Raw genomic sequence first — 26,240 nt, forward strand, 5'->3', positions numbered from 1 at the left:
AATTCTAAATAATTCTTTGAGTAGAGACCCAAGGAAGGAAAGATAAAACTATTCTTCAAAACCTGGTTAGGGATGGGTATGGGTGGGTCACTCCAGTAATCCTAGCTACTTAGGAGGCTGAGATCTGAAGATCATGGTTTGAAGCCAGCCCAGGTAGAAAAAGTAGAAAAAAGTCTGTGAGATTCTTATCTCTTAACTAATCAGCAAAAAGTCAGAAGTGGAGGTATGGCTCAGAAAGTAGATCAGTAGCCTTGAGCAAGAAAGCCAAAAGAGAATTCAACCCCCAGTACTAATGCAAAAAAAAAAAAACAAACCCCAAAACAAAAACAACCCTCCCCCCAAATCTGATTAGGAAAGGATCCCAAGGACTATTCCAGAGAAATGAAGTCTTTGTTTCTTTATTCTTCCTTTATCCATTTTTTCTATTATATAGTACCCTTTTACTAAAGGTTTTGTTTGAAAAGGCAATATCTGAAGTTTAAAAAATGCTGAAGTAGCTAACTATTGTTTCTGCTTTGTGTATTTTTTAAGTTTTTTTTTTTTTAAAGTTCCTAGATAAGAAATAATGATTTCTAGCCTTAGTGGAAGTAGTTACTCAGTGAATAAACGCTTTGTACACAAATGCTAAACGACATTAATCAAGATGGGTAGATACATTGTTTTTAACTAAAGTATTTAAATTATTTCTTTCTTTCTATTCAAGTTCTTTGGCTTAGTTACAGAAATAACAGAAGGTACAAAGATTATTTCTGTGGCAAGTAGGAGTTATCGTGCTAACTAAGGAATGGAAGATGCAGGTGAGAAAGGACAACTAGAAAAAGACTAGTCAGTATGTCTCTTGCTAGGATGTATTCTGGAATATGTACTGTTAAATAAAGAGCTGAGTACTGGTAGTCAACATCTGTAATCTTTGCTACTCTAGGAGGCTGAGACCTGGAGGATCATAGTTTGAAGCAAGCCAGGCAGCAAAGTCTGCAAGACTTTATCTCCAATTATTCCATAAAATGCCAGACTGGAGGTATGGCTCAAGTTGCATTGCGTAAGTTGATCTGAATCTAGCACCAGGAATATAAACATGTGTGTGCACATACACATACACATACCACCTGACCTCCCACCTCCGAATAAAAGTGAGAGTACTTAAGGATGACTTTGGCCAATGGGATATAGTTAAAAGGAATGGAGAAGAAAGAATATGTATGTAATTAAAATGTAAATCTTGTAGCAAAAAATATAGAAAAAAATTACCTATGAAACTGTTTTTAAGTGTAGATCAAGAGAAAAAAAAACCTTATAAAAAAGTTCAAAAAGTCACCTGCTAAATAAAAAATAATGTATTGAATTACCAAAGATTACCAAAAATGAAATATACCTTTGCTTCATGTTTCACAACTACTTCAACAACATCATTGTGAGCTTTCTCAGATGCCACGTGCAGAGGAGTCAAGAATCTTAAAGAGAAAAAGTCAGCCAATGAGTATATTTCCTGAAGACCAAAATATCAGTAATATTTAAATATGAAAAGTATACTTACTCTTTAGTTTTTTCGTTGATGTTTGCTCCTTTTCTTAACAACAATTCACATATTTGTTTCCTTTTAGGATATGGAGATGCAGCAGCACAATGCTAAATAATTTAAATTGCAGCATTAATCAAAGAATATATGTAAATGACTTTATTTAAAAATATTCATGTTTCTTGGTGTTGGAGGTGTGGCTCAAGTAGTAGAGTGCCAATCAATGAACAAAAGTGTTGGATACTGAGCTCCCGACTCACAATACTCTACAGAAAAACAAGGAACTTGTGTTTCTAATCAAGAGTAATCAAGTAGTTCAACTTCTTTATTTTTTTGAACTAACTGCTCTTAGAAAACTTTTCTGAAAACCCTATGAACTAACTACATGACACCCACTATTAGATATTCTGATCAAACTTTGTTCTTTATTGTTGAAAAAGCTGCTACTGTTGTGATAGAAACGTAATGTGACCAATCACCTTTTATGGTTCTCATATTGCATGGTGTCTGTGCTTTGTTTAGAATTTTTTCTTTTCAGTGTTGAGGATCAACCCAAGGGCTTCACACATGCTAGGAAGTGTCTGAGCTATATTCCCCAGGCGTAGGCTGAGGTTGCTTCACATGGAGAATATTCATCTGGGCCAGGCATGGGTGGCTTATATCTATAACTCTAACTATTCAACAGGCTGAGAACTGAGAATATTGGTTTAGCCACCTTGGTAAGGAAAGTCTGACATTCTTATTTCCAATTAACCAACAAAAAGGTGCAAGTGAAGTTGTAATAGAGTGCTAGCTTTGAGCACAAAAGCCTAGCAACAGTGCCCAGGCTAAGTTCAAGACCCCATAACACACACACATACACACGCACGCACACACGGACTCACACACACTCTCTCTCTCTTTCTACCCCTTTGCTCTGAATTCTTTCTTCCCTCAACAGTGCCAAGGCTCTGCCTGGCTCTGGCCCTGAGTTCAAGATCCCATACTCTCTTTCTCTGTTCTGAATTCTCCCTGCTTAAGAACACTGATAAAACCGCTGTTAAACCAAATGGTATTTATCTCTCAACTAGTGGCAGCAAAGTAAGAACCTTGGATTACCTGTTTGGTACAATGCTAGAAAATGATATATTCTAAGCTTGAGGATAAAGAATCTCTAAGAATCAAAGAAGAAAAGATGCTGGGTGCCAGTGGTTTATACCTGTAATTGTAATCCTAGATATTCAGGAGGCTAAAATTTGAACATCTAAACATTTGAAGCCAGCCTGAGCAGCAAAATCCATGCGACTCTTATTTCCAATTAAGCACCAAAAAAGCTGGAAGTGGAGCTGTGGCTCAAGTGGTAGAGTGTTGGCCTTGAGCAAAAAAGGTCAGGGACAGTACCCAAGTCCAGTGTTGAAGCCCCATGACAGGCACAAAAGAAAGAAAGAGAAAGAAAGAAAGAAAGAAAGAAAGGAAGAAAGAGAGAGAGAGAAAGAAAGAAAGAAAGGAAGAAAGAGAGAGAGAGAGAGAAAGAAAGAAAGAAAGAGAAAGAAAGAAAGAAAGAAGGAAGGAAGGAAGGAGGAAGGAAGGAAGAAGGAAGGAAAGAAAGGTGGAAGGGAGGAAGGGAGGAAGGGAGGGAAAGGAAAGAAAGAGAAGAGAAGAGAAGAGAAGAGAAGAGAAGAGAAGAGAAGAGAAGAGAAGAGAAGAGAAGAGAAAGCAAGAAAAGCAAGCAAGCAAGCAGAAAAAGGCAGGAAAGAGGAATTTGTTTGTTCAATAAATATAACAATGTAAGTACAGTCATGGCTTGTATCTTTACAACCTCAATATCCCGGACTTCATGAACAAGAGATATTCAATTAAGTCTGAATACTGATTAAATCTCTAAAAGTCAATGTATGTATATTAAAACTGACAGCCTCCTCAACTACTGGTGCTGGGAAAACTGGGCGGCCACATGCACAAAACTAAATGTGGACCCCAGCCTGTCACCATGCACTAACATCAACTCAAAATAGATTAAAGACCTTAACATCAAACCTGAATCTCTGAAACTACTGCAGGACAGAGTAGGAGAGACACTTGAACTTATAGATACAGGCAGGAACTTCCTGAACAGAGTTCCAGGGTCATAACAAATTGGAGGGAGACTCGACAAATGGGACTACCTTTTTTTTTGTTTGTCAGTCATGGGGCTTGAACTCTGGGCCTGGGCACTGTCCCTCAGCTCTTCAGCTCAAGGCGAGTGCTCTAACACTTGAGCTACAGCGCCACTTCTGGTTTTCTAGTGGTTTATTGGAGATAGGAGTCTCATGGTCTTTCCTGCCTGGGCTGGCTTTGAACCGCGATTCTCAGATCTCAGCCTCCTGAGTAGCTAGGATCACAGGCGTGAGCCACCGGTGCCCGGCTCGGACTACCTTAAAATAAAAAATTTCTGCACAGCTAAAGTCATAGCAACCAAGCTAGAAAGATAACCAACTGGGAAAAAATATTTACCAGCAATATATCAGACAAGGGGTAAATATCCAGTATACACAGAGAACTTAAGAAACTAATTCCTCCCAAACCCAACAAACCAATTAATAACTGGGCAAGGGAACTAAAGAGAGACTTCTCAGAAGAAGAGATAAAAATGGCAAAGAAACACATGAGGAAATGTTCTCCATCCCTGGTTGTAAAGGAAATGCAAATAAATACAACCCTGAGATATCACCTTACCCATCAGAATGGCTCACATCCTAAAGTCAGCCAACGACAAATGCTGGAGGGGACACAGAGAAAGAGGAACCCTATTACACTGCTGGTGGGAATGTACACTTATACAATCACTTTGGAAAGGAGTCTGGAGAGTCCTCAGAAAGCTAAATATAGACCTCCCCTGTGACCCAGCCATACCACTACTCCTAGGCATCTATCCTGAACAACAGGAACCAGGATACAAGGGCACATGAACATGTTCACAATAGCCAGGATATGGAAACACCCCAGATGCCCCACCACAGATGAATGGATCCAAAAATTGTGGTATCTATATACAATGGAATATTATGCAGCCATTAGAAAGGACAAAATAATTACATCTGCAGGGATATGGATGGAACTAGAAGAAATCATGTTGAGTGAGGTAAGCCAAGAGCAAAGAGATAAATGGCACATGGTCTCCCTGATAAGTAGATGTTAAATCCAAAACTTAAGGTGATACGACAAAGTTGACAAGACTTGAGAAACAAAGGACTTCCACTCATCTGGTCGAATCACTACTAAATAACCTCATGCTGCTGATCACACACATGGTATGTATATGCACACCGGAGGGAAACTAGGAGGAGGACACAGAACTAGAGGGAATAAGGGGAAAATCGTACAACAATGGGACCCATCAGCTGCATTGGACATTGATCAAAAAGAACTAAGCAACTCAATGGCAGCGATGGGAGGGAATGAGTGGGAAAAAGGGAACAGCTGATGCTATGCAAAAGGAAAGGAATGTACATATCACCCAATGTGGAAGAAATAACTATTGTCAAAGCTCATAGAACTCATAAACTTTATAGATCATGATAGACAATCTGCCCCATGAAAGTTAGAAATGTTTGTGAATTTAACTAAGCATCACTATCCCACAATACTGTACAATTTGTGAAATTATGTAATCACTTAATCACAATAAAGAATTTGCAAAAAAAACCCAAAACCTGAAGTGTGAAAATCCATGGGAAAAAAAGTTCTTGCTCATTTTTTTTTTCTTACATCAGATAGGACCGAAAGACTTAGGATTGCTCATCAGTGTTAAGTCTGCTGAACTATGTTATCATCATTGTATCTGACTCATTTTTATGTAAAATTCTTCTCTATATCTAAGTATACAGTATTCATGATGTCTGTTCTGATCATAATTTCTTCCTTCCTTCCTTTCTTTTTTTTTGTTGGGGCTTGAACTCTGGGCCTGGGTGCTGTCCCTGATCATCAGCTCTTCAGCTCAAGACTAGTGCTCTAACACTTTAAGCCACAGGGCCACTTTCGGTTTTCTGGTGGTTAATTGGAGATAAGTCTCATGGACTTTCCTGCCTGGGCTGGCTTTGAACTGCACTCCTTAGATCGCAGCCTCCTGAGTAGCTAGGAGTATGAGCCACCAGTGCCCAGCTCATAATCTATTCTTAATCATAAGAACTTTCCAGCCTGGCTTGTAATCTATTCTTAATCTTAAGAACTTTCCAACCCGGCTGGAGGTGTATTCTTGGATACTGTTGTAGTTACCAAAACCATTCCTTTCAACCATACAAAATCAAATCTAATTGGTAAACACAGCTCCTTTGCTAAGGGTAATTACCCTACGTCATATAGAGAAAACGCAAACAGTTTATTTCTAAGAACTATTTATCACATCCCTACTCCTCTGCAAGATCCTAGAGCAGGACGTGCAATCTGAAAACTAAACAGAAACTGTTCCTGCCCTGTAACTATCAAAATTGCCCCTAGTACATTTTAAAGTTAACAAGCTTATTATTTTAAGGTCAAAAGCTGTTTAATAACAGGTTATTTAGGGGGAAACATCATATAGTATAATGGTCCCCCCTTACCTGTGCTTTTGCTTTCCTTGGTTTCAGTTGGCTATAGTTAACTGTGATTGCAGAAAATTCCAGAAATAAAACTCATAAAATTCCTTTTTGAAGTTTTACCAAGGATTTATTTTAGTATAACAGAGTTAAAGTAGAAAGACAGAGAAAAAGAGAAACATTTCCTGCTCACCACGTGGCAAATGGGGGTTAAAAGACTCAACTCTTCAGTTTTAAAGCATGCGCATGTCTGAGAAGTGTGATGAAATCTGGCAATAGGTCCTGCCTAAGATATGACACATCTTTGTCTAGCATATATGAGCTATAGATGCTACATGCTTTTCACTTAGCAGCCATGTTAGTTATCATCAGTTTGACAATGTTAGTAAGTAATGCTTATTTTACTTAATAAATGACCCTGAAGTGCAAAAGTAGTGATGCTGGCAATTTTGGTATGTCAAAGAGAAGCTTTAAAGTACTTCTTTTCAGTAAAAAGTCTAATGAGGCCTAATGAAAAAAGAAAAAATAATATATGCTCAGGCCGTTGAGAGATACAGCTAAATTACCATCTCTTAGTGTATATAATTTAGTTTACAAACTACCATAGGTATGTATTCATAAAAAAAAAAAACCACACTACATGTGGTGTTCAGTAGTATTCGTGATTTAGGCATCCACGGGGTCTTGAAAAAATGTACCCTTCATATGAGAAGATAACTGTATTAGGTATTCAGACTAGAAATTTTCCCAAGTCTGCAGCCTTGTTATTATTTTACTCAGATGATTTTTGAAAACAGTAAAAAACAAAATGTTTATAGTTATATAAATTTCAGTTTTCATCTAAAGCACATTCTTGTGACTGATATAAAAGGACTTGATTTTCCTTTAAAATTTCTACTCTTAAGATAGACTCAGTTACACTTACCTACTTCTATATTCTATCATGTATCCCTGTTATGGTTGCTTTTCCTTGGACTTCATAACTCATATCTACTTTATTATAGCTTCACAGAAGTTTTTTTTTCTTTTTTTTTGTACTTTTTTATTGCAAAAATGCTGTACAGAGGGGTTACAGTTACATGAGCAAGGTAATGAGTACATTGCCTATTGAGCATTGTTGCCTCCTCCTTTGTTTTCCCCCTACCATCCTTTCCCTCCCACCTCCACAACTACTCCCCCTTCTCCCCTCAAGAAGTTTTTTTCTTACTTTTGTTTCTGTGAGGATCCTGCTACGTGGCTCAGGGTGGTATTGAACTTTCAATCTGTCTCAGCTTCTTGAGTGCTGGGACTACAGATATGTACCATCACCCCCAATTTGCCATAGAAATATTACCTCTTTGAGTATTAATTTAACATACCTTAATTTACTTAATTTTTATTTTACTTTGGCACAGGTCCTGGGGCTTGAACTCAAAACCTGGGGACTATTCCTGAGCTTCTTTTGCTCAAGGCTAGTGTTCTACCACTCGATCCACAGTTCCATTTCTGGCCTTTGAGTGGTTAATTAAAAGTAAGCGTCTCATGAATTTTCCTGCATGGGCTGGCTTTGAACCTTTAGATCTCAGCCTCCTGAATAGCTAGGATTACAGGCATGAGCCACTGGTGCTGGGCTACTTTAAGTTTGAAATAAATTTTGGTTTTATTTTAGTTTTAATTTATTGGTATGTTTTTCAGTTTTCAATATTTTTAGTGGAGTCCAATTATTATTATTATTATTATTATTTTGGTAGTGGGGCTTGAGCTCTGGGCCTGAGCGCTTTCCCTCAGCTCTTCAGCTCAAGGCGAGCACTCTACCACTTGAGCTACAGTGCCACTTCCGGTTTTCTGGTGATTTATTGGAGATAAGAGTTTCACAGACTTTCTTGCCCAGGCTAGCTTTGAACTGTGATCCTCAGATCTCAGCCTCCTGAGTAGCTAGGATTACAGGCGTGAGCCAGCAGCGCCCGGCTCCAATTATTTTTATTATAAAGATTTTCAATTTTTAAAGCCTCCTTAAATAGCAAATAATATTATTGTCGGTCATGGGGCCTGAACTCTGGTCCTGGGAGCTGTCCCTCAGCTCTTCAGCTCATGGCTAAAGCTCTACCACTTAAGCCACAGAGCCACTTCTGGCTTTTTCTGCTTATGTGGTGCTGAGCAATTGAACCCAGGTCCTCATGCATGCAAGGCAAGCACTCTACCACTGAGCCACCTTCCCAACCCCTTATCTTTTTCTTTATACATATGTGAGCATTACTTTAACTCTCAAAAATCACAGACTTAAAACAGCGCCATTACTAAAATAGATCATAATGATTACTTTGGCATGTTGTTAATTATTGTAATTAAAAATTTAAGTCTGAAGCTGGCTAGTGGCTCACATCTGTAATCCGATGTACTGAAGAGGCTGAAATCTGGGGATTGTAATTTGAGGCCATCTGGGGCAGGAAAATCCATGAGACACTCATCTCCAATTAATCGTTTTTTTTAAAAAAAGGACTGGGAGCCGGGCGCTGGTGGCTCACGCCTGTAATCCTAGCTACTCAGGAGGCTGAGATCTGAGGATCGCGGTTCAAAGCCAGCCCGGGCATGAGAGACCGTGAGACTCCTATCTCCAATAAAACCACCAGAAAACCGGAAGTGGCACTGTAGCTCAAGTGGTAGAGCGCTCGCCTTGAGCTGAAGAGCTGAAGGACAGCACCCAGGCCCAGAGTTCAAGCCCCACGGCCGACCAAAAAAAAAAAAAAAAAAAGGACTGGGAATGTGGCTTAGTGGTAAGAGTGCTTGCCTAGCATGCATGAAGATCTGGGTTAGATTCCTCAGTACCACATAAACAGAAAAGAGCAGAACTGATGCTGTGGCTCAAGTGGTCGAGTGCTAGCCTTGAGCAAAAGAAGCTCAGGGATAGTGCCCAGGCCTTCAACCCACAGGACTGGCAAAAATAAATAAAATCCCTGTCCTTCTCTTACAAAAAAACAAAAAACAAACAAACAAAAAAAAACCTGAAAGTGGAGCTGAGCTGAGATGCAAATGGTAGAATGCTAGATTTGAGCAAAAAAGTTCAGAGACAGAACCTAGGCCCTGATTTCCCAAGACCAGTACCACCCCAACAAAAACCCAATGCCCACCCCCCCCCAAAGCTACATATACATATATAATAAATAAAATTTAAGTCTGAAACTTTACCAATGCTGTTTCATGAGTTTGAGGATGTTTGAAATTGACCATTTCCAGAGACAGGTGTTTTTTTATTCGTGTAACATCAGCTTCCCGTGCAGCTTGCAGCAATGAGTGTCCTTTAAACTCATCTAAATGAAGAAGCATTAAATCTATGTGAGAATTACCAAATTAATTCAATTTCCATAGTAACAGAGAGTAACTTTCCTGGAATCAATATCAAAACAACTTCTCCAAATAGCTAGACTAAAGCTGTACAGGTATTTTTTTTTTTTTTTTGTCAGTCTTGGGGCCTGTACTCTGGGCCTGGGCACTGTCCCTCAGCTCTTCAGCTCAAGGCAAGCGCTTGAGACACAGTGCCACATCTGACTTTTTCTGATTATGTGGCACTGAGGAATCCAACTCAGGGCCTCATGCATGCAAGGCAAGCACTCTACCACTGAGCCACCTTCTCAGCCTCTTGTACAGGTATTTTCTATATGTAATTTCTAGAAGCAGACACAGTGCTACTCCAGTTCCCTTCAATTATGGCTGAATTAATTCTTAGATATAGATTTAAGCCAATGTAGAATCATGGTCTGTTCTATTTCATAAATGGTCCAGAGATACCTACAATACTGCAATATATTTTTTAGACTAGAGTGTTCTGAGAATTTTCTAAAACATAAAACTTTTCTTAGTTGAAAAAAAAAAAAAGAAGAGAAAGGGTGTTAATTATCCCTACACTAACAGCATGTTAGTAGCAGATGGCTTTTCTCATACCTCTTAGGTAACTGCGGACTTGACAAATTGGCTATTGCCAAGTACCATCTACAGTGAGCAAATTAAAGAGGGTATTTTAGCAAAGTTTCTCTTTTACCTGAGAAACCATCTTTTAATCCCTCTTCATTCCACAACAATGAGTCCAATTCAAGTTGCCCATTTATAAGTAGTAATAATACTACATCTTAATTAGATGGTTATTTCTCACTGTATCTATTTTAGGTATAAACAAAAACCACAGAACTTGGTAAAATATGAAAGAATATGAAATATTAAGACCCAGGGACTATATATCTATATCTATATGCTAAAAATCTTACAAATAACATTTTTAATTTAGCAGATTTAACTAGAAAGTTGTATTAAAAGAACCTAAAAACTTTCATTTCAAAAGTATACCATAATACGTATAAAAAAGCATAATTTGTTTTCTTTTTCTTTTTTTTTTGTTGGTTGTGGGGCCTGAACTCTGGGCCTGGGTGCTGTCCCTCAGCTCTTTAGCTCAAGGCTAGCACTCTACCACTTGAGCCACAGCACCACTTCCAGCTTTTTCTGCTTATATGGTGCTGAGGAATTGAACCCAGGGCCTCATGCATGCAAAGTAAGCACTCTACCACTGAGCCATCTTCCCAGCCCCCATAATTTGTTTTCAAAGAATGAATAGTTGTATTTTAACAGCATTTAGCCTAAGTACTAGCTTCCAAATTATTAAGTAAGTTAAACAATATTATTTATATTAACTATTACTCATATTAAATATACTCAAATATTCCCCCAAATAAACAGGAATTCAGCTTTGAGAAATGTTACTATTCGTGATTCCTATACTCACATGACAATCTTTCTTTTAACTGTGGTGTGGGAGCCAAGTCTATAGCACTTTTATTGTGACAATTCAGCAATGTTGGATCTGCACCATAACTCAGGAGAAGAGAACAGACTTCAACCCTGTTCTTAGAAGCTGCTTCGTGAAGAGGGGTAAATTGCCACAAGTCCATTGCATTTACACAGGCACCATGCTGGTGAGAAAAAGTGTATTTTGATGTTAATTTTTGTGACAATGTATAACTGCAATTTAGTACTGTATAATTTACTATCAGGAAAGTTTAAAAAAGATTATGTCTCCAAGGTTTATTTTTTAAGCTAATTATTTCAGAAAAAGAAAACATTTTTTCCTGTTGACTATTAAACCTGCTTGTTAACAAGGGTCTGTTTTAAATCTTATAGTTAAGAATGAAGCTTTAGATTTAACCTGCATCTTCTTCAAGACATTTTCTCCCTTCTGGAAGTATAAATACAAGTATGGTGAAATAAATAGTACTTTGTGTAGTTGAGTTTTGACAGATATACATATCCATGATATCATCATCCAAGTCAAGATTTCGACTCTTCCATTACTACAGAATTTTTCCTTGGGCTCTTTTATAAGCAATTTCTGGCCCAATTCTGACTTTTAGCACTGTGGCAGCATGCTTTCTAATTTCAAAAAAATGAAAAATACAGTCACTCAGGTATCTATATGTACGAACACAATCAATCTGATGTGGCACAACTATTCCAAATGTTGTTTTAAAAGAAGCAAAAGCATCACTGCTACAAATACATGATACCACAGGTACATGATCAATTTGAAAGGGCTTATACAATATTTATTACTATATGCATTATTACATGCACATGCCCAAAAGGAAGCATAAAGGCCCTGGAAACTAGTGTTTTCTTTTCTTTCCCTTGATAGTTGCTGAAAGTCAGACAAAGTATTGAGGAATTAATAACTGGGTTCAGGGCAAGAGAAATCTTAAGAGGATGGGGGTGGACACACATGGGTACATACATTCACATGTAGAGAAATTGGGAGAGTTACAACTTTTGAAGGGTAAATCTTGCAGATATAACTGGTGCCTTAAAATATGAGTCAATAAAAGCTGCTTTCTGATCTTTGGCTACAAAGTATAGAATTATTCAAGACAGCTGTGTTATTTATATTTGAAGTTATATGGTATCTCAAAAATCTGAAGGTAATCATATCAATCCCATATATTTTATGATTATAAATATTCCTTCTGTTTACCAAGCACTCAGAACAGAAATAAACCATGTATTTTAATAATTTTGTATAATAGAAAATAATCAGAAAGGTAAAAGAGAACAAACCTTGACCAGAAGCTCAGTTACTTCATAATGACCATAAGAACAGGCATTGTGCAATGGTACCAAGTCACTATAAGAGAATGGGGGATAAATGTGTGAATACAGATTCTCTAGCCCTAGGGAAATTAACAAATTAAAGTTTATTTAATTTTGCTTTAAATATCAGATGATTTGGTGATCTCTTAATAAAAACTTGGTAACATCCAGAGGAATCCTAAGTCCAATAGGGTTTTAAGTTAAAATAGTCTAAGTATTCTAACTCCCAAGTCTCTTCAAATCCATATTCCGCCGATCCTACTATTGGCATTGACTTACTTTGGCCTATATTGTTTCTCCCCTGTATTACTGAAATAGTCTCCACACTGTAGCCAAAGTTTGCTAAACTTTTGTAAATTAATTACTCCTTGTTTTAATGTTCCTGTTGTTTTTCCTTGCTTTTAAGAGACAATTTTAAGTTTCATTTACAGACTGGGTCTTTCTATAGCGTCAAGGCTGGCCTAGAGCTTCTTCCAGTTTCCTCCTCCTGAGTAAGAATGCTGTGTTGACAGGTATTTGGCATTTTGTCTAGCACCGTTCTATCTTCTTCACATGTATACCACGGACTCATGAGATTGTCTTCTTTCTCTGGCTTGCCCTTCAGTATCAGTTCCCTGTTTTTTTTTTTTTTTTGTCGGCCCATGGGCCTGACTGAACTCTGGGCCTGGGCGCTGTCCCTCAGCTCTTCAGCTTAAGGCTATCACTCTACTCTTTTTTGTTTGTTTTGGGTCCAGTCATGGGGCCTGAACTCTGGGTCTGGGTGCTGTCCCTCAGCTCTTCAGCTCAAGGTTAGCGCTCTACCACTTGAGCCACAGCGCCACTTCCGGCTTTTTTCTTATGTGGTGCTGAGGAATCCAACCCAGGGCCTGAGGCATGCAAGGCAAGCGTTCTACCACTGAGCCACCTTCCCAGCCCTCACTCTACCTCTTGAGCCAAGCGCCACTTCTGGCTTTTTCTACTTAGGTAGTGCTGAGGAATTGAACCCAGGGCCTCATGCATGCAAGGCAAGCACTCTACCACTGAGCCATCTTCCAGGCCCCTTCCCTGGGTATTTCTATACATACTGAACACTATGGATTTCCATCCATGTTCTGATGTTACTTTTATACATCTTTTGACACAGCTCCCAACATTATCTGTATTCCTTGAAAGAAAAAAACATTTTTTTTTTCTGTGCTGGTTCTGGGGCTTAGATTCATGGCCTGGAATCTATTGCTAAGATTTTTTGCTCAGGGTTACTGCTCTACTACTTGAGCCTTGGCTCCATTTCCAGGTGTTCTCTCTCTTTTTGTGGTTACATGGAGCTATATAGTCTTACAGACTTTCCTACCCAGGTTGACTTTGAACCATAATCCTCAGATCTCTTGAGCAGTTAGGATTATAGGCATGAGTAACCCGCACCCAATTTTGAAACATTTTTTGAAATTGTGTAAGATAAACTGCTATACACCTCAATAACTGTAACCTAATTCCTTTATGATATTAACAGAAGAACATCCACCATAACAAGGTACAGTGAAGCCTTAAAATCCTGCTTTCTGTCTTTAAGCTTCTCCTTCTCCTTGAGCATCACTCATAATTAATCACCACAGCCATTACCATAACAGCTTCTGGTAACCAAGAACCACTGTGATTTAGTCTCTTTAGTTCTATGTCTCTTTTATTGAAAGGTTAATGGCTTTCTACCCTATCATTTTAAAATAAGACTCTTTACTTGCCTGGGCACCAATTTCATTCCCATTTGACTTGAGTTCCCATCATGAAAGTGTAACTTCTCTCCAAAACAATTTTTCCTCTTGTACTTCAGTATGTATATACCAGTTCTAACCCATTTAACTTTAGAATTTGAAATACAATTTTCTTCTTATTCCTTTCTCTCACATTATATCCAGACAAAAAAAATTTATGCTAATAATAGCTATTAGGTATTGAAGCTCTAGGTTCAATTCCCAGCACCAACCCTTCCTCCAAAAAAGTAACAAAAAACACATACATAAAATCCCAAACATAACATTTACACTAACATTGTAAAACTGACAAAAGAATATATAGTATCACTTAGTTGAATACAATCATTAATATCTTCATGAATTCAGATTTTAACAGTAAAACAAGACTGCTTTGTTATATCTATGTTTTCATTTTTATTTCTTCTCTCATCATTATTACAAAACATTACTAAGTTCTAGAATACTTTCCAAAACTGCTCTTTTTGTTTCAATTTACCATACATACTCCTCCAGAATGCATATTCTTAATATCCTCTTCAAAATACTATTACCCTTATTTGTGATTACAAAATGCTTAGGGCTGCAGAATGAAGTTTGAATATCTGAAACCTGGTTTCATGTATTTCTCCAAACCTAACTTACAATGTTCTTTATGTGAATTATCTGCTTCCTTAAGCTAGTCTAGTCACTGTTTCTTTTTGTTGTTGTTTTATTGGTTGTGGGGCTTGAACTTGGCCTGGATGCTGTCCCTGAACTCTTCAGCTCAAGGCAAATGCTCAAACACTTGAGCCACAGTACCACTTCTGTTTTTTCTGGTGGTAAGAGTCTCATGGACTTCCCTGCCCTGGCTGGCTTTGAACCGTGATCCTCAGATCTCAGCCTCCTGAGTGGCAGGATTACAGGTGTGAGCCACCAGCTAGTCACTGTTTCTTTTTTTTTTTTTTTTTAGTCACTGTTTCTTATATGGGTTTACCATCTCTTTCTCTTGCAATGTGATGTTTCCCCAACTCTTTGCTTTTCTGAATTGAGACTTGGTCAAGTACTAAGAACCAGATCAAGTGCCACATCCTTCTGAAAGACTTCCCAGCCATTCCTCCCATCACTAACTGCAACCTCCTTGGAACTCTTATAGTACTATCCTTCTCCAATCATTACCAAGCACCTAGAAAATAACTTTTTGATTTGTTTATGACATTTGCTTCAGACTCCATAAAGTATAGTGTGTGAGTAGCAGACTTAAGGTTTATAATTCTCTATGCCTGCAGAGCAACCTGTATATCATAAGAGCTCAAAAATATTAAAAAAATGATTTCTGAAAGGTACTTATTACCTTATGAAATGGTAAGCCCTCTGTACAACACATTAATATTTAGAAAATAAAATATATGCTTTTCTGTACATTTTTTTGGTCAGTCATGGGGCTTGAAATGAATGCTTTTCATACAATTATCAAATGTATTATAAAGATCCTAATCCTTAAGTCCTCTTTTTGTTCATATACTTACCCTTTATCTTTAGCGTGGACATCAGCCCCATGCTGCAGTAACAGCTGTACAATCTTCACTCTGTTGTAGCCTGCTGCCAAATGTAATGGAGTTGACTGAAATAGCAATCAAATGAATTAATAAGACTTATGAAATGATGGCTGTGAAAGGAAAATCAAACATAAAACTAGAAAATCTAATTATATCTTTGTTGTCTAAGAAGTAGTTATGTATATACTATAGTTTTATAAACCTATTTTTATGCTGAAGACATAAAAATTAAGTTCACAATGGCATATAGGAAGCAAATAAATGTCTATTATCAACTAAGTTTTTCTAAATTTATGAATTAATTTGAATGACTACAAATTAATGACTAAGAATTTGAAAGGAAACATCAGTACTCTCTCTTAATGCTTTAGTTTGTAAAAGGGTAGTATATCTTCCTACTACCAGGAAAAGAACATAACATAAACTTAAAAAGAAAGTACCTTCCTGCCATCACTTGCATGGCAGTTGACATTTAATGGTGTAAGTAGAGCCATCATTTTTTCCTCATTGCCACTCCTAGAACACACAAAAAAAATTAACTGTTTATATTTTTATCGGTGCCTACCTAGGAACATGTATTGCAACCATTAAGATAAAGTCCTTCTCTTTTAAAGTGTGTGTATTGTAGAATTTGAGGTGTGGTTCATGTGGTAAAGAACATTAGTTTAATAAATAAGCACAAGGCCAGTACTGCTAAAAAAACTTGGTGGTTTTCATTAAACATACTTATAAAATTAGTACATACCTGGCACTTTCCAAAAGTTCATCTTTCTTATAGTCTCCTGTGAATTAGGAAGAAAATGAGCAGAAATTAAAAAAAAAATCAATGACAATTTTATGCAAAAAAGATGATTATAATATGGTAGATACATTTGGAAATAAATTTCTAAGAAATGTAAAATAGTTGATCAATACCATGAAATTTAAAAATATTTATATGAAGTAAGTACATGCAATACTTTTGTTATGAAAAAAAATTCAGTGTTACATAATGAAGACTGACCATCACTATATTAAAAAGCACAACAAAGGAAGGCCCAAAAGAAAATTCACTAAAATGTTAACAATGTCTGTCTTGGGTAGGGCATTACTGGTAGATGCTCCTTTTCTTTTCCTTCTAAAGTTTTTTTTTTTTTTTTTTCATTTTTTTTTTGTCGGTCATGGGGCCTCAACACCAAGCCTGAGATCTGTCCCTCAGTTCTTCAGCTCAGGCTAGCACTCTAATACTTTGAGCCACAGAGTCACTTCCAGCTTTTTCTGCTTATGTGGTGTTGAGGCATTGAACCCAGGGCCTCATGCATGCAAGGCAAGCACTCTACCACTGAGCCACCTTCCCAGCCCTATAAAGTTTATTATTTTTGTAACTGACAATAAGATTGTTGCTACTTAATGTTACTTAAGATATATGCAAATATCAAAGGTTACGTAACTCTTCATGTTGATAACTTTCATTTTTATTTTTTTTGTGGATATTTTTGTACTTACAGGAGAGCAAACAAATTTATAAAATCAATACAATTTAACACAAGAGTTTGATGAGACAACATCCAAACTGGTGTTACAATAGGAATTCTACACTGCTCTGTAAGGTAAGGCTTGTTTTGTGCCATGATTTTTTTTTTTTTGTCAGTCGTGGGGCCTGAACTCTGGGCCTGGGCACTGTTCCTCAGCTCTTCAGCTCAAGGCTAGTACTCTACCACTGGAGCCACAGCACCACTTCCAGCCTTTTCTGTTTATCTGGGCCTCAAGCATGTGAGGCAAACACCCTACCACATAGCCACCTTCCCAGTCCAGGCTTGTTTTTTTTTTAAGAGAGAAAAATATGAAGTAATTTAGAATAATGAAGGAGGTATGGATAGTCCTGAAAGTAGTTCCTAAGATGTTCAGGGATTAGTTTTAAGTTTTCCAGCAATGCTAGAAGGAACATGTAAAGTCCAAGTATAAAAACTTTTAGAAGACCCCTCAGAGGCTTTTGTCTTTTAGATGTGATTTGAATGGTTATCATATAGTAGATAAGAATCCAGTAAGGAATATGGTAGAGTTGTTTAAGTGAAAAACACATTGATAAGGTTAAAAAATACTTATGAAGTAGCTATATCTTAAAAAAGCTTGCTAATCTAAATTAAGACCTAATGTATCGTAATAGAATCCAAGGCTATGAATATGTTATAGTAGAGTCATCTTCATGGTACTAAAATCAGTGTGACCAGAATCCTGTTTTGAAGATGATGGATAAAGATAATTAGTGCTTCTGGAAAGGATTCTATAAAGAAATGATAAAAAGATACTATACCCAAAACAAAAACTGGACTATCAAAGGGTAGACATCAGTTGTATGAAAAGCTCAAGGATATTTAAAAAATACTCTGAATACAGTCAGGCACCAGTGGCTCATGCCTGTAATCCAACTACTCAGGAGCCTGAGATCCAAGTATCATGGATTCTTATCTCCAATCACTGGATCACTCAAAAACTGGAAGTGGCTCTCTGGCTCAAGTGACAGAACACTAGCCTTGAGCACAAAGAGGTCAGGGACAGGACCCAGGCCCTGAGTTCAAGCCCTGCAGCCCTGCAATCAACAACAACAAAAATTCTAAACACAACAACATGTAATTATTATCACACACTGTTTCCAGTGAACAGTGACAGGTTTAAATATGAATCTGAAAATTCAAGGTTTCATCTATTGAATGCTGATAACTCACACCTATAAACCTGGCTACTTAAGAGCTTGAGATCAGAGAACTGAAATTTGAAACCAGGAAGGGCAGACAAATTTTAGAGACTCCAACTAACCAGCAAAAGCCTGAAAGCGGTAGAATGCCAGCCTTGAGAAACAAAGCCTTGAGAGGGAAAGCCCTTGAGTTCAAATACCAGTAAAGGCACTAAAAAAACAAACAAAAAAAAGAGATCCCTTTTAGACAAGAATCAAATATAAACTTAGCTCCAGTGGCTCATGTCTGTTACTTAGCTACACAGGAGGCTGAAATCTGAGGATCACAGCTCAAAGATGGCCTGGACAGAAAGTCCGTAAGACAGACTCTTAGCACTGGCACCAAAACAAAACAGGAAACACTAAATCTAGATGTACAAAAAAATTAGCAACTGAACTGACACTATTTATATACTCTTCCTTTAAAAACCAAGGAGGGCTGGGTGGTGGTGGCTCATGCCTATAATCCTAGCTACTCAGGAGGTTGAGGTCTGAAGATTGTGGTTCAAAGCCAGCCTAAGTAGGAAAGTCTGTGAGATTCTTATCTCCAATGAACCACCAGAAAACTGGAAGTGGCGCTGTGGCTCAAGTGGTAGAGCACTAGCCTTGAGCTGAAGAGTTGAGGGTCGGTGCTCAGGCTCAGCGTTCATGCCCCATGACTGACCAAAAACAAACAAACAAACCAAGGAGGGCTGGGCATTGTTAGTTCAAGTTATTCAGGAGGCTGAGATCTGAGGATCTTTTTTCAAATGTAGCCTGGACTACAGGTAAGCCCTTAAGACTCTTATCTCCAACTAAGCACCAAAAACCCAAGTGGAACTGTGGCTCTAGTGATAGAATGCAAGCCTAGAGCAGAAAAGGCGGTCAGGAGAGTGTTCAGGTTCTGATTTCAAGCTCAGGACCAGAACAACAACAACAACAAAACAAAAACAGAAAGAACCCCAAGGAGGGTACATAGACTTACCAGTCAGTACTGCTTTGGCAGATGGGTCTGCTAGATCCAATGCTGTCCTTCCATCTGTATTTCGAATGGTCGGCTCAGCTCCATGTTGTAGGAGAACTGCAAAGCACCAAAAATTTCAAAACGGCAAATCATGACACTTGAGTTTCTTCTTTTTTTTTGCCGCCAGTCCTGGGCTTGAACTCAGGGCCTAGGCACTATCCCTAAGCTTCTTTCACTCAAGGCTAACACTCTACCACTGGAGCCACAGTACCACTTCTGGCATTTTTGTTTATGTGGTACTGAGGAATTGAACCCAGGCTTCATGCATGCGAGGCAAGCACTCTACCACTAAGCCACCTTCCCAGCTAACAATTTGATTTTGGTATGTCACTTTCTTAAAAATTCTGGTTCAGGGCTGGGAAGGTGGCTCATGGTAAAGCGCATGCCTTGCATGCATGAGGCCCTGGGTTCGATTCCTAAGCACCATATAAGCAAAAAGAAAAAAGCGGAAGAGGTGCTGTGGCTCAAGTGGTAGAGCGCTAGCCTTGAGCTGAAGAGCTGAGGGACAGTACCCAGGCCCAGAGTTCAGGCCCCACGACCAGACCCCTTCCCCCCCCCAAAAAAAATTCTGGTTCAGCTGGGTGTCAATGGTCATGCTTTTAATACTAGCTACTCAAGGGGTTGAGATTTGATGGTCAAAGTTTGAAACTAGCCTGGGCAGACAAATACAAGAGATCCCTTTTTATTTTTAAAATTATCTTTAAGTAGTTGTACAAAGTATTTGGCATTTAACAAAATAGAATGAATACACTATATCTTTACCAACCAATGTCACCCTTTTCAAAATTGTTATCCATCTTTACCTTACCTACCCCTTCTCTAACTCTTAATTTTGTAGGCTATATACTAGATTCTTGTCTGCATTCTTCCCACAACCTCCTCTTCATTTATCTACCCCTTTCTTATCTCCAATTAACCAAGAAAAAAGCCATAAACAAAACCGTGGCTCAGTGGGACAGTGCCAGCTTTGAGTGGAAAGGCTAAGTCATGAGTTTCAGGCTCTGAGTTCAAACCCTCATACAGACAAAAACAAAACACATTTTTTTCCAGAATCTCAAAGTCCTTTAAAGGATTTTTATATCCTAGTAATATGGTAAATGTTACATTTTAAGTATAAGAATGTAAAATAGCTGGGTATAGCAGTGCACACCTGATTAAAAAGTGTATGTTATATGTAAATAAACATTTATATGTATATAATATTTCATTACTTAAGGCATTAAAGGCACATTAAGTTTCCCCTTAGTTCAATGTAAGATATTCCCTGATTATTTATATTGTGAGTGGCTAGTGATTAAGAACATATAAACAAGTATATAAAGAGGCAGGTCTGAGAGCACATGTTTGTAATTGCAGCACTCTGTAGAGGCTAGCAATCCTGGAACTCTGTAGAGGCTAAAACAGGACAATCTCAAGTTTAAGAAAAGCTTGAGCTACATTCTGAGTTTTAGGCCAGGTTGGACCCTACGTTAGGAAAATCTTTCTCAAACAAAACAAACAGAACAAAGTACATTAGGGGAAAAAAAAATCCTTCCTTAAAATTGTTCTCATTCTAAGGAGTGCTACATATGCTAGAAAGGCTGCTATGTCAAGACAGAAATGCAGTATCTAAAGCCATAGACAGATCAGGAATCAGACCTGTAGGATGAAAATACTAAATAGCTTCCTTAAACTTTCTGTAAAGTTTTCATCTCCTTTTTTTTTTTGTGAAGAAAAACAGAATTAATCAGTACAAGTTCACTATTCATTGTTACCACACAGACTGAGATTCAACAGCAAGGTATACAAGTCTAAGGAGTAGGGTAGGTAGGTAAAAACTGAAACCAACCAAGATATAAACCATTCCTTCCTCTCTCATTTGTTGGGCTCAAATATTCTAAACACTAATAATGGAAAAAATTTTCCATCAAATGCTTTTTCATTTAACCCATCATTTCTAATCTGAATATTCCTAGGTCATTTCCCTATCTCTCACATGGATATTTTAACTAGGCTCCATGATGCCACCCATTTACCCAGCTCCCTACTAGATTACTCTTTCTAAAATGTTCTATATTTTCATAAAACTGCTCCCTTTAAGTATCTTGAAAAGTACACACTGCCTACAAAGTTATATAAAGCTTCTTAAATCTAGCATGCAAAACTCTTTTAAAGAAGTCCCTACCTACCTTTCTTCCATTAAAAAGACTCCATGTAGTTGGCCCTTGAGACTTGACTTCAGCTAAGTTACTTCACTAATCTTTATCCAGTATCACTCAACAGTTTACTTCCATCTTGTCTTTATTTGGTTCTTTCGGATTTTATCTTCCAAGAGAATCCAACTTTCATGAGAAAAGGAACTGTATACTCTAGTCTCCAAAGAAGTTTAAACTTAGTACTATAAAAAGTACAATCATGACCTACCACACCCAATCTGAAGTGTTCCTAAATACTTAAGTTCAATTTGGCAGAATTTGATATCAGCAATAATACCATTTTGCATTTAGTAATGATAACATCTGGAAAATTCTGAAATTCAAATAGTCTTACCAATGCAAACATCAATTTTTCCTTTAATTGCAGCTTCATGGAGAGGAGTGTAATTCCAATTATCTCGAGCATTTGGGTCTGCACCATGTTGCAAAAGGAGATTGACTACTTCAGCATGACCAAAAGAACATGCGTTATGAAGGGGAATAAGGCCCCCGTCATCACGTGCTTGGACATTTGCACCATTCTGAAGTAGATATTCGACTACATCTTTCCGTCCAAAACCTACGAGAAAACAAATTGTACATTTAAAGTTCACCAAGGAAAATACACTAGAATCACCAAGTATAAATCATGCTAAAACATTCTATGTTGGTGTAACTGTAACCCTCTGTATAGTAGCTTTACAATAAAAAAAAAAAAAAAAAAAAGAAGCTCAGGGACAGCACCCAGGCTCTGAGTTCAACTCCCGTGACCATCACACACACACACACACACACACACACACACACACACACACTAATCCAAAAGGGAAAAAAAAAAAAAAAACATTCTATGTTGGAAAACAATAAATTCAACAGTTTATTCTTGAATAAGAAAGGTGATCTGAAATACACCACTAACAAACTTTAATGATAAAAGCCAAATCTTTCTTTAGTAGTCTTGGGACCTTAGTGCCGTAGTGGGTGCTGGTACTAACTTCAAAGACATCACAAAATTAATAGAAAAACTCAAAACTTCAGATACTTCCCACTAGTTGCATTTTAAATTTCAGATTCAGAGCGTTATATATTTAACATATACTAAAGATATACACCTTTTCAAAATACATGACTTACATATATAAATGACTACCTTGCTGGGCCCTGTGGTGGCTCACACCTGTAATCCTAGCTACTCAGGAGGCTCAGATCTGAAACCAGCCTAGGCAGGAAGTCCATGAGACTTGTATCTCCAATTAACCACCAGAAATAGAATACATGTTTATGCCATGTTTACTAAGTATCAGACTGATACAGTTGTACTCATAGTTCAAATTAACTGATGTGAACAATCTTCTTCCTCCTTTTCACAAAATCCCCAAAGAAAATATACCTTTATCTTTTTGAACCACTTCTTACCATTTGAAAACAATGCTAAAACACATCAATATTTTCTTTCTTAGAAAGATCATCTTGGTGATATGTGGATTAATGGATGAAATGTGGAGACAGAAGTACATAGGTCAAGACTTTATTTAGATGACTAGTTATCTCATAATCCATGTGATAACTGACAAGGGCCCAAAATCAAGACTGACTTAGTGTTTAGGATGGGTTCTTGTGAACAGAATTGGTAACAATTACAAGGCTGGAAGAAAAGGATGTACTTCTACCCTTATTCCCAATTTCCCCTGATTATAATTACATATATATGTATATACATATACACACACAAAAAATACATATATATATATATTAAAGATACTATACGCATCTCTCATCAAAAAAAATCTAGTAACCTCCTAGAAATCAACTCCTTTTAATATATGTTTTCTTTGCTGGAAATATCAAAGTTTTAACTAGCTCCATTCTCACAGTTGAGTTTAATTATTTTTACTTTTCCTTTTTGTCCATCATGGGGCTTAAACTTAGGGTCTGGGTACTATCTCTGGGTACTATCTTTTGCTCAAGGCTAGCATTGAGCCACAGCACCACTTCTAGTTTTCTGGTAGTTAATTGGAGCTTTCTTGCCTGGGCTGGCTCTGACCCTCAATCCTCAGATCTCAGCTTCCTGAGGAGCTAGGATTACAGACATGAACCACTAGCACTCAGCCACTAAATTATTTCTTAATCCTTATTTTTAAAAATTATTTTCTGCTGTGCGCTGGTGGGTCATGCCTGTAATCCTAGCTACTCAGGAGGCTGAGATCTGAGAATCGAGATTCAAAGCCAGCCCGGGCAGGAGAGACTGTGAGACTCCTATCTCCAATAAACCACCAGAAAACCGGAGGTGGCGCTGTAGCTCCAGTGGTAGAGCGCTCGCCTAGAGCTGAAGAGCTGAGGGACAGCGCCCAGGCCCAGAGTTCAAGCCCCACGACCGATCCAAAAAAAAAAAAAAATTTGCCAATCTTTACAAACAATATTGCTATCAAATGCCCAGTTAGTAGATTCAAGACTTCTGAGCTCAGGAATCAGACTGAATTAGAGAACACACATTGGAATAATGAGCATAATGATTAAAGTTAAAATCATGTGTAAACATTAATGAAGCTTGGGCTGGGAAGGTGGCTCAGTTAGAGCATTTGCCTTGCATGCCTGAGGCCCTGGGTTTGATTCCTCAGCACCACATAGGCAAAAAGAAAAAAGCTGGAAGTGGCGCTGTGGCTCAAGCGGTAGAGCCCTAGCCTTGAGCTGAAGAGATGAGGGACAACACCCAGGACCAGAGTTCAGGCCCCACAACCGGACCCCAAAAAAAAAACCAACCCCAAAAAAAGCCAAAAAAAAAAAAACATTAATGAAGCTGACTAGAAAACATTAATATTTTATGTTTTGTTGAAAGTACACTTTCAATTTCTCACCTTCACTGTAGCTCTTTCTCACATTTTCAGTCATTACTTTCCTTTATTAATCTGTCCCTTCTCTCTTAGGTAACAACATATACCTACAAATTCCTTCCATTTTGTAGAAAGTATTCTCTAAGAACTCACATTCCCATCTCTGAGTGGGAATAACAATTTGTTCAAATCTCCTATTTACTCCTATCCCAATCACAAGTGCCTTCTGAATTTTTCTTGTTACTACTTACAATAAGGTCACTTCATATTGCCAAATCCAAAGAACACATCTAGTCTGTATCTGATGAAGACACACAAGTGAAATTTAATAACTTTCCTATTTTCTTCCTTCCTGAAACACTTTCTTCAAAGATTCTAAAGCAGTACGCTCTGATAGTCCTTGTTTCAGTCATTCATTTAGCAAAAGGCCAAGAAATAATAGGTATGTGCCATATAATTTTCTGGTGTTCTAAGCCATACCACTCAGCAAACTAAATTCTTGCTTTTGAGGAACTTCTCTTCTATAGGGATGAGAAAGAAGAGCAATAAATACAAAAAATAAGAATATTTCCAGATGGCAAGAAAAAGAAGAGCAGGGCAGGGAGTAACCAGCATACGTCAGTCACCACAGGCCTCTCTGAGATTGTCACACTGGATCAAAGGCTTGAAAAGAGATGAGAGAGTTAGCCAAACCAGCTAACTGTAAAGAGAGCAGTGGGCAGCATGGAGTGAGAAAGGAACTTAGTATTGAGGAACCTAAGCAACTCCATTTCACTTAAGACCCCCATCTCAGCTCTGCAACTTAACCCTTGACCCACTTCAGCCCCAATGCTAGGAATTAGGACAGCAAGCCTTGCACAAACAATTCTCGGAACCACAGATGGTGTTTTCTCAAGACAGTATGTCAAGGTATCTGAAATTCCAGAACTGCCCCTCCTGGGGTCTGGTGACCATTATCAAAACTAGACACCCTGCAGTTTAGCACCTATCCTCCTGAGACTCCCCTGTGGTGCAAGCCAACCAGTTTAAAGTACATCAGCCCCCTTGATCTAACCAACAACTTGTTTCTGGTCCTTTCCCACTTTGTAGTGCGCCAATCATACTATAGAGTTGTTTTATGATTTTCCTGCGGTTTGTAGTCATTTGTTACAAGAAGTTATGATGTATGCAAAGCCCCTGCCTTCTCTAAAAAATGTATAAAAAGTGCTGTAACCCTGGGCTCGGGGCCTCTCAGCGTCATGGGCTGCTGCCATGTACGCGGGGGGGGAGGGGGGGGGTTGAACTTGCAATAAAGACTCCTTTGCTTTTACATTGGTGACAGTCTCTGGTGGTCTTTTGGGTAAGGATTTCTGAATTCGGGTTTACAGTATAGTAGGAAATGAAGCTCTGTGAGGATGCCAGATAGAGACATCATTATGAATGAAATTTGGCCTTTTATTTTTCCTCTTTAACTTGGAGGAAAATGGAGAGTAACCAGAGTTTTCATCTGACAAGTAACATGACATGACTTACATTACTCTCTGGCTGCTGCTGGGATAGACAGAAGTAGGCAGGAGATTGTAGTGGCCTGGATCACAATTTGGTGGTACTTGTCAGGATAGTAAGTGGCAGATTCTGGGTAAACTGAAGGTAGAGCCAGCACAGTTGACTAACGGGTTGGATGTGGTGAGGATATGAGTACGAGAGAGCAAGAGCAACTCAGATCCAGTAGTCACAGATGACCTCAAGATGTCTGGCTTGAGTAATGGAGGATTGAGTGCAGTTTTTTCATCAACTGAAAAGGGAAAAGCTTCAGATGAAACCGACTACTGGTGAAAAGCAAGGAATTCAAGTTTGGACCTGTGCTGTTTCCCTGGGGGCTTCTTACTTCCTCTATTCAATTTCTACATACTGAAATTCCTTAAGATTTTGTTCTCTATCCTCTTTTTAGATGATGTTATCTATGCTTATAGTCTTAAATACCATCTAATTATCACCCTGAAATTTAAATCTTCAGGGGCTGGGAATATGGCTTAGTAGTAGAGTGCTTGCCTAGCCTGCAAGAAGCCCTGCATTTGATTCCTCAGTACCACATAAACAGAAAAAGTAGAAGTAAAGCTGT

General features: G+C 38.1%; 1 protein-coding gene and 1 non-coding gene across 3 annotated transcripts in view; both read right to left on the reverse strand.

Annotated features, from left to right (window-relative positions):
* Tnks2 (tankyrase 2) overlaps positions 1–26,240 on the reverse strand; it is a 74,218-nt gene that overhangs the window by 36,733 nt on the left and 11,245 nt on the right. For both annotated transcript variants that reach the window (XM_042689209.1, XM_042689210.1), the window contains exons 2-11: positions 21,664–21,888; positions 19,096–19,191; positions 16,164–16,200; positions 15,859–15,934; positions 15,389–15,483; positions 12,121–12,187; positions 10,799–10,985; positions 9,214–9,335; positions 1,535–1,626; positions 1,373–1,451 (exon numbers count right to left, since the gene is read on the reverse strand). In XM_042689209.1, the coding sequence (XP_042545143.1) occupies positions 1,373–1,451; positions 1,535–1,626; positions 9,214–9,335; positions 10,799–10,985; positions 12,121–12,187; positions 15,389–15,483; positions 15,859–15,934; positions 16,164–16,200; positions 19,096–19,191; positions 21,664–21,888 (1,076 nt within the window). The remainder of the gene's footprint in view (positions 1–1,372; positions 1,452–1,534; positions 1,627–9,213; positions 9,336–10,798; positions 10,986–12,120; positions 12,188–15,388; positions 15,484–15,858; positions 15,935–16,163; positions 16,201–19,095; positions 19,192–21,663; positions 21,889–26,240) is intronic.
* On the reverse strand, positions 5,236–5,318 carry LOC122116071. Its single transcript, XR_006148883.1, has one exon. It is a non-coding gene; the product is annotated as a small nucleolar RNA snR60/Z15/Z230/Z193/J17 (small nucleolar RNA).

The sequence above is a fragment of the Dipodomys spectabilis genome, unplaced genomic scaffold (assembly GCF_019054845.1).
Source record: "Dipodomys spectabilis isolate Male_0828 unplaced genomic scaffold, ASM1905484v1 ptg000125l, whole genome shotgun sequence".
Lineage (NCBI taxonomy): Eukaryota > Metazoa > Chordata > Mammalia > Rodentia > Heteromyidae > Dipodomys > Dipodomys spectabilis.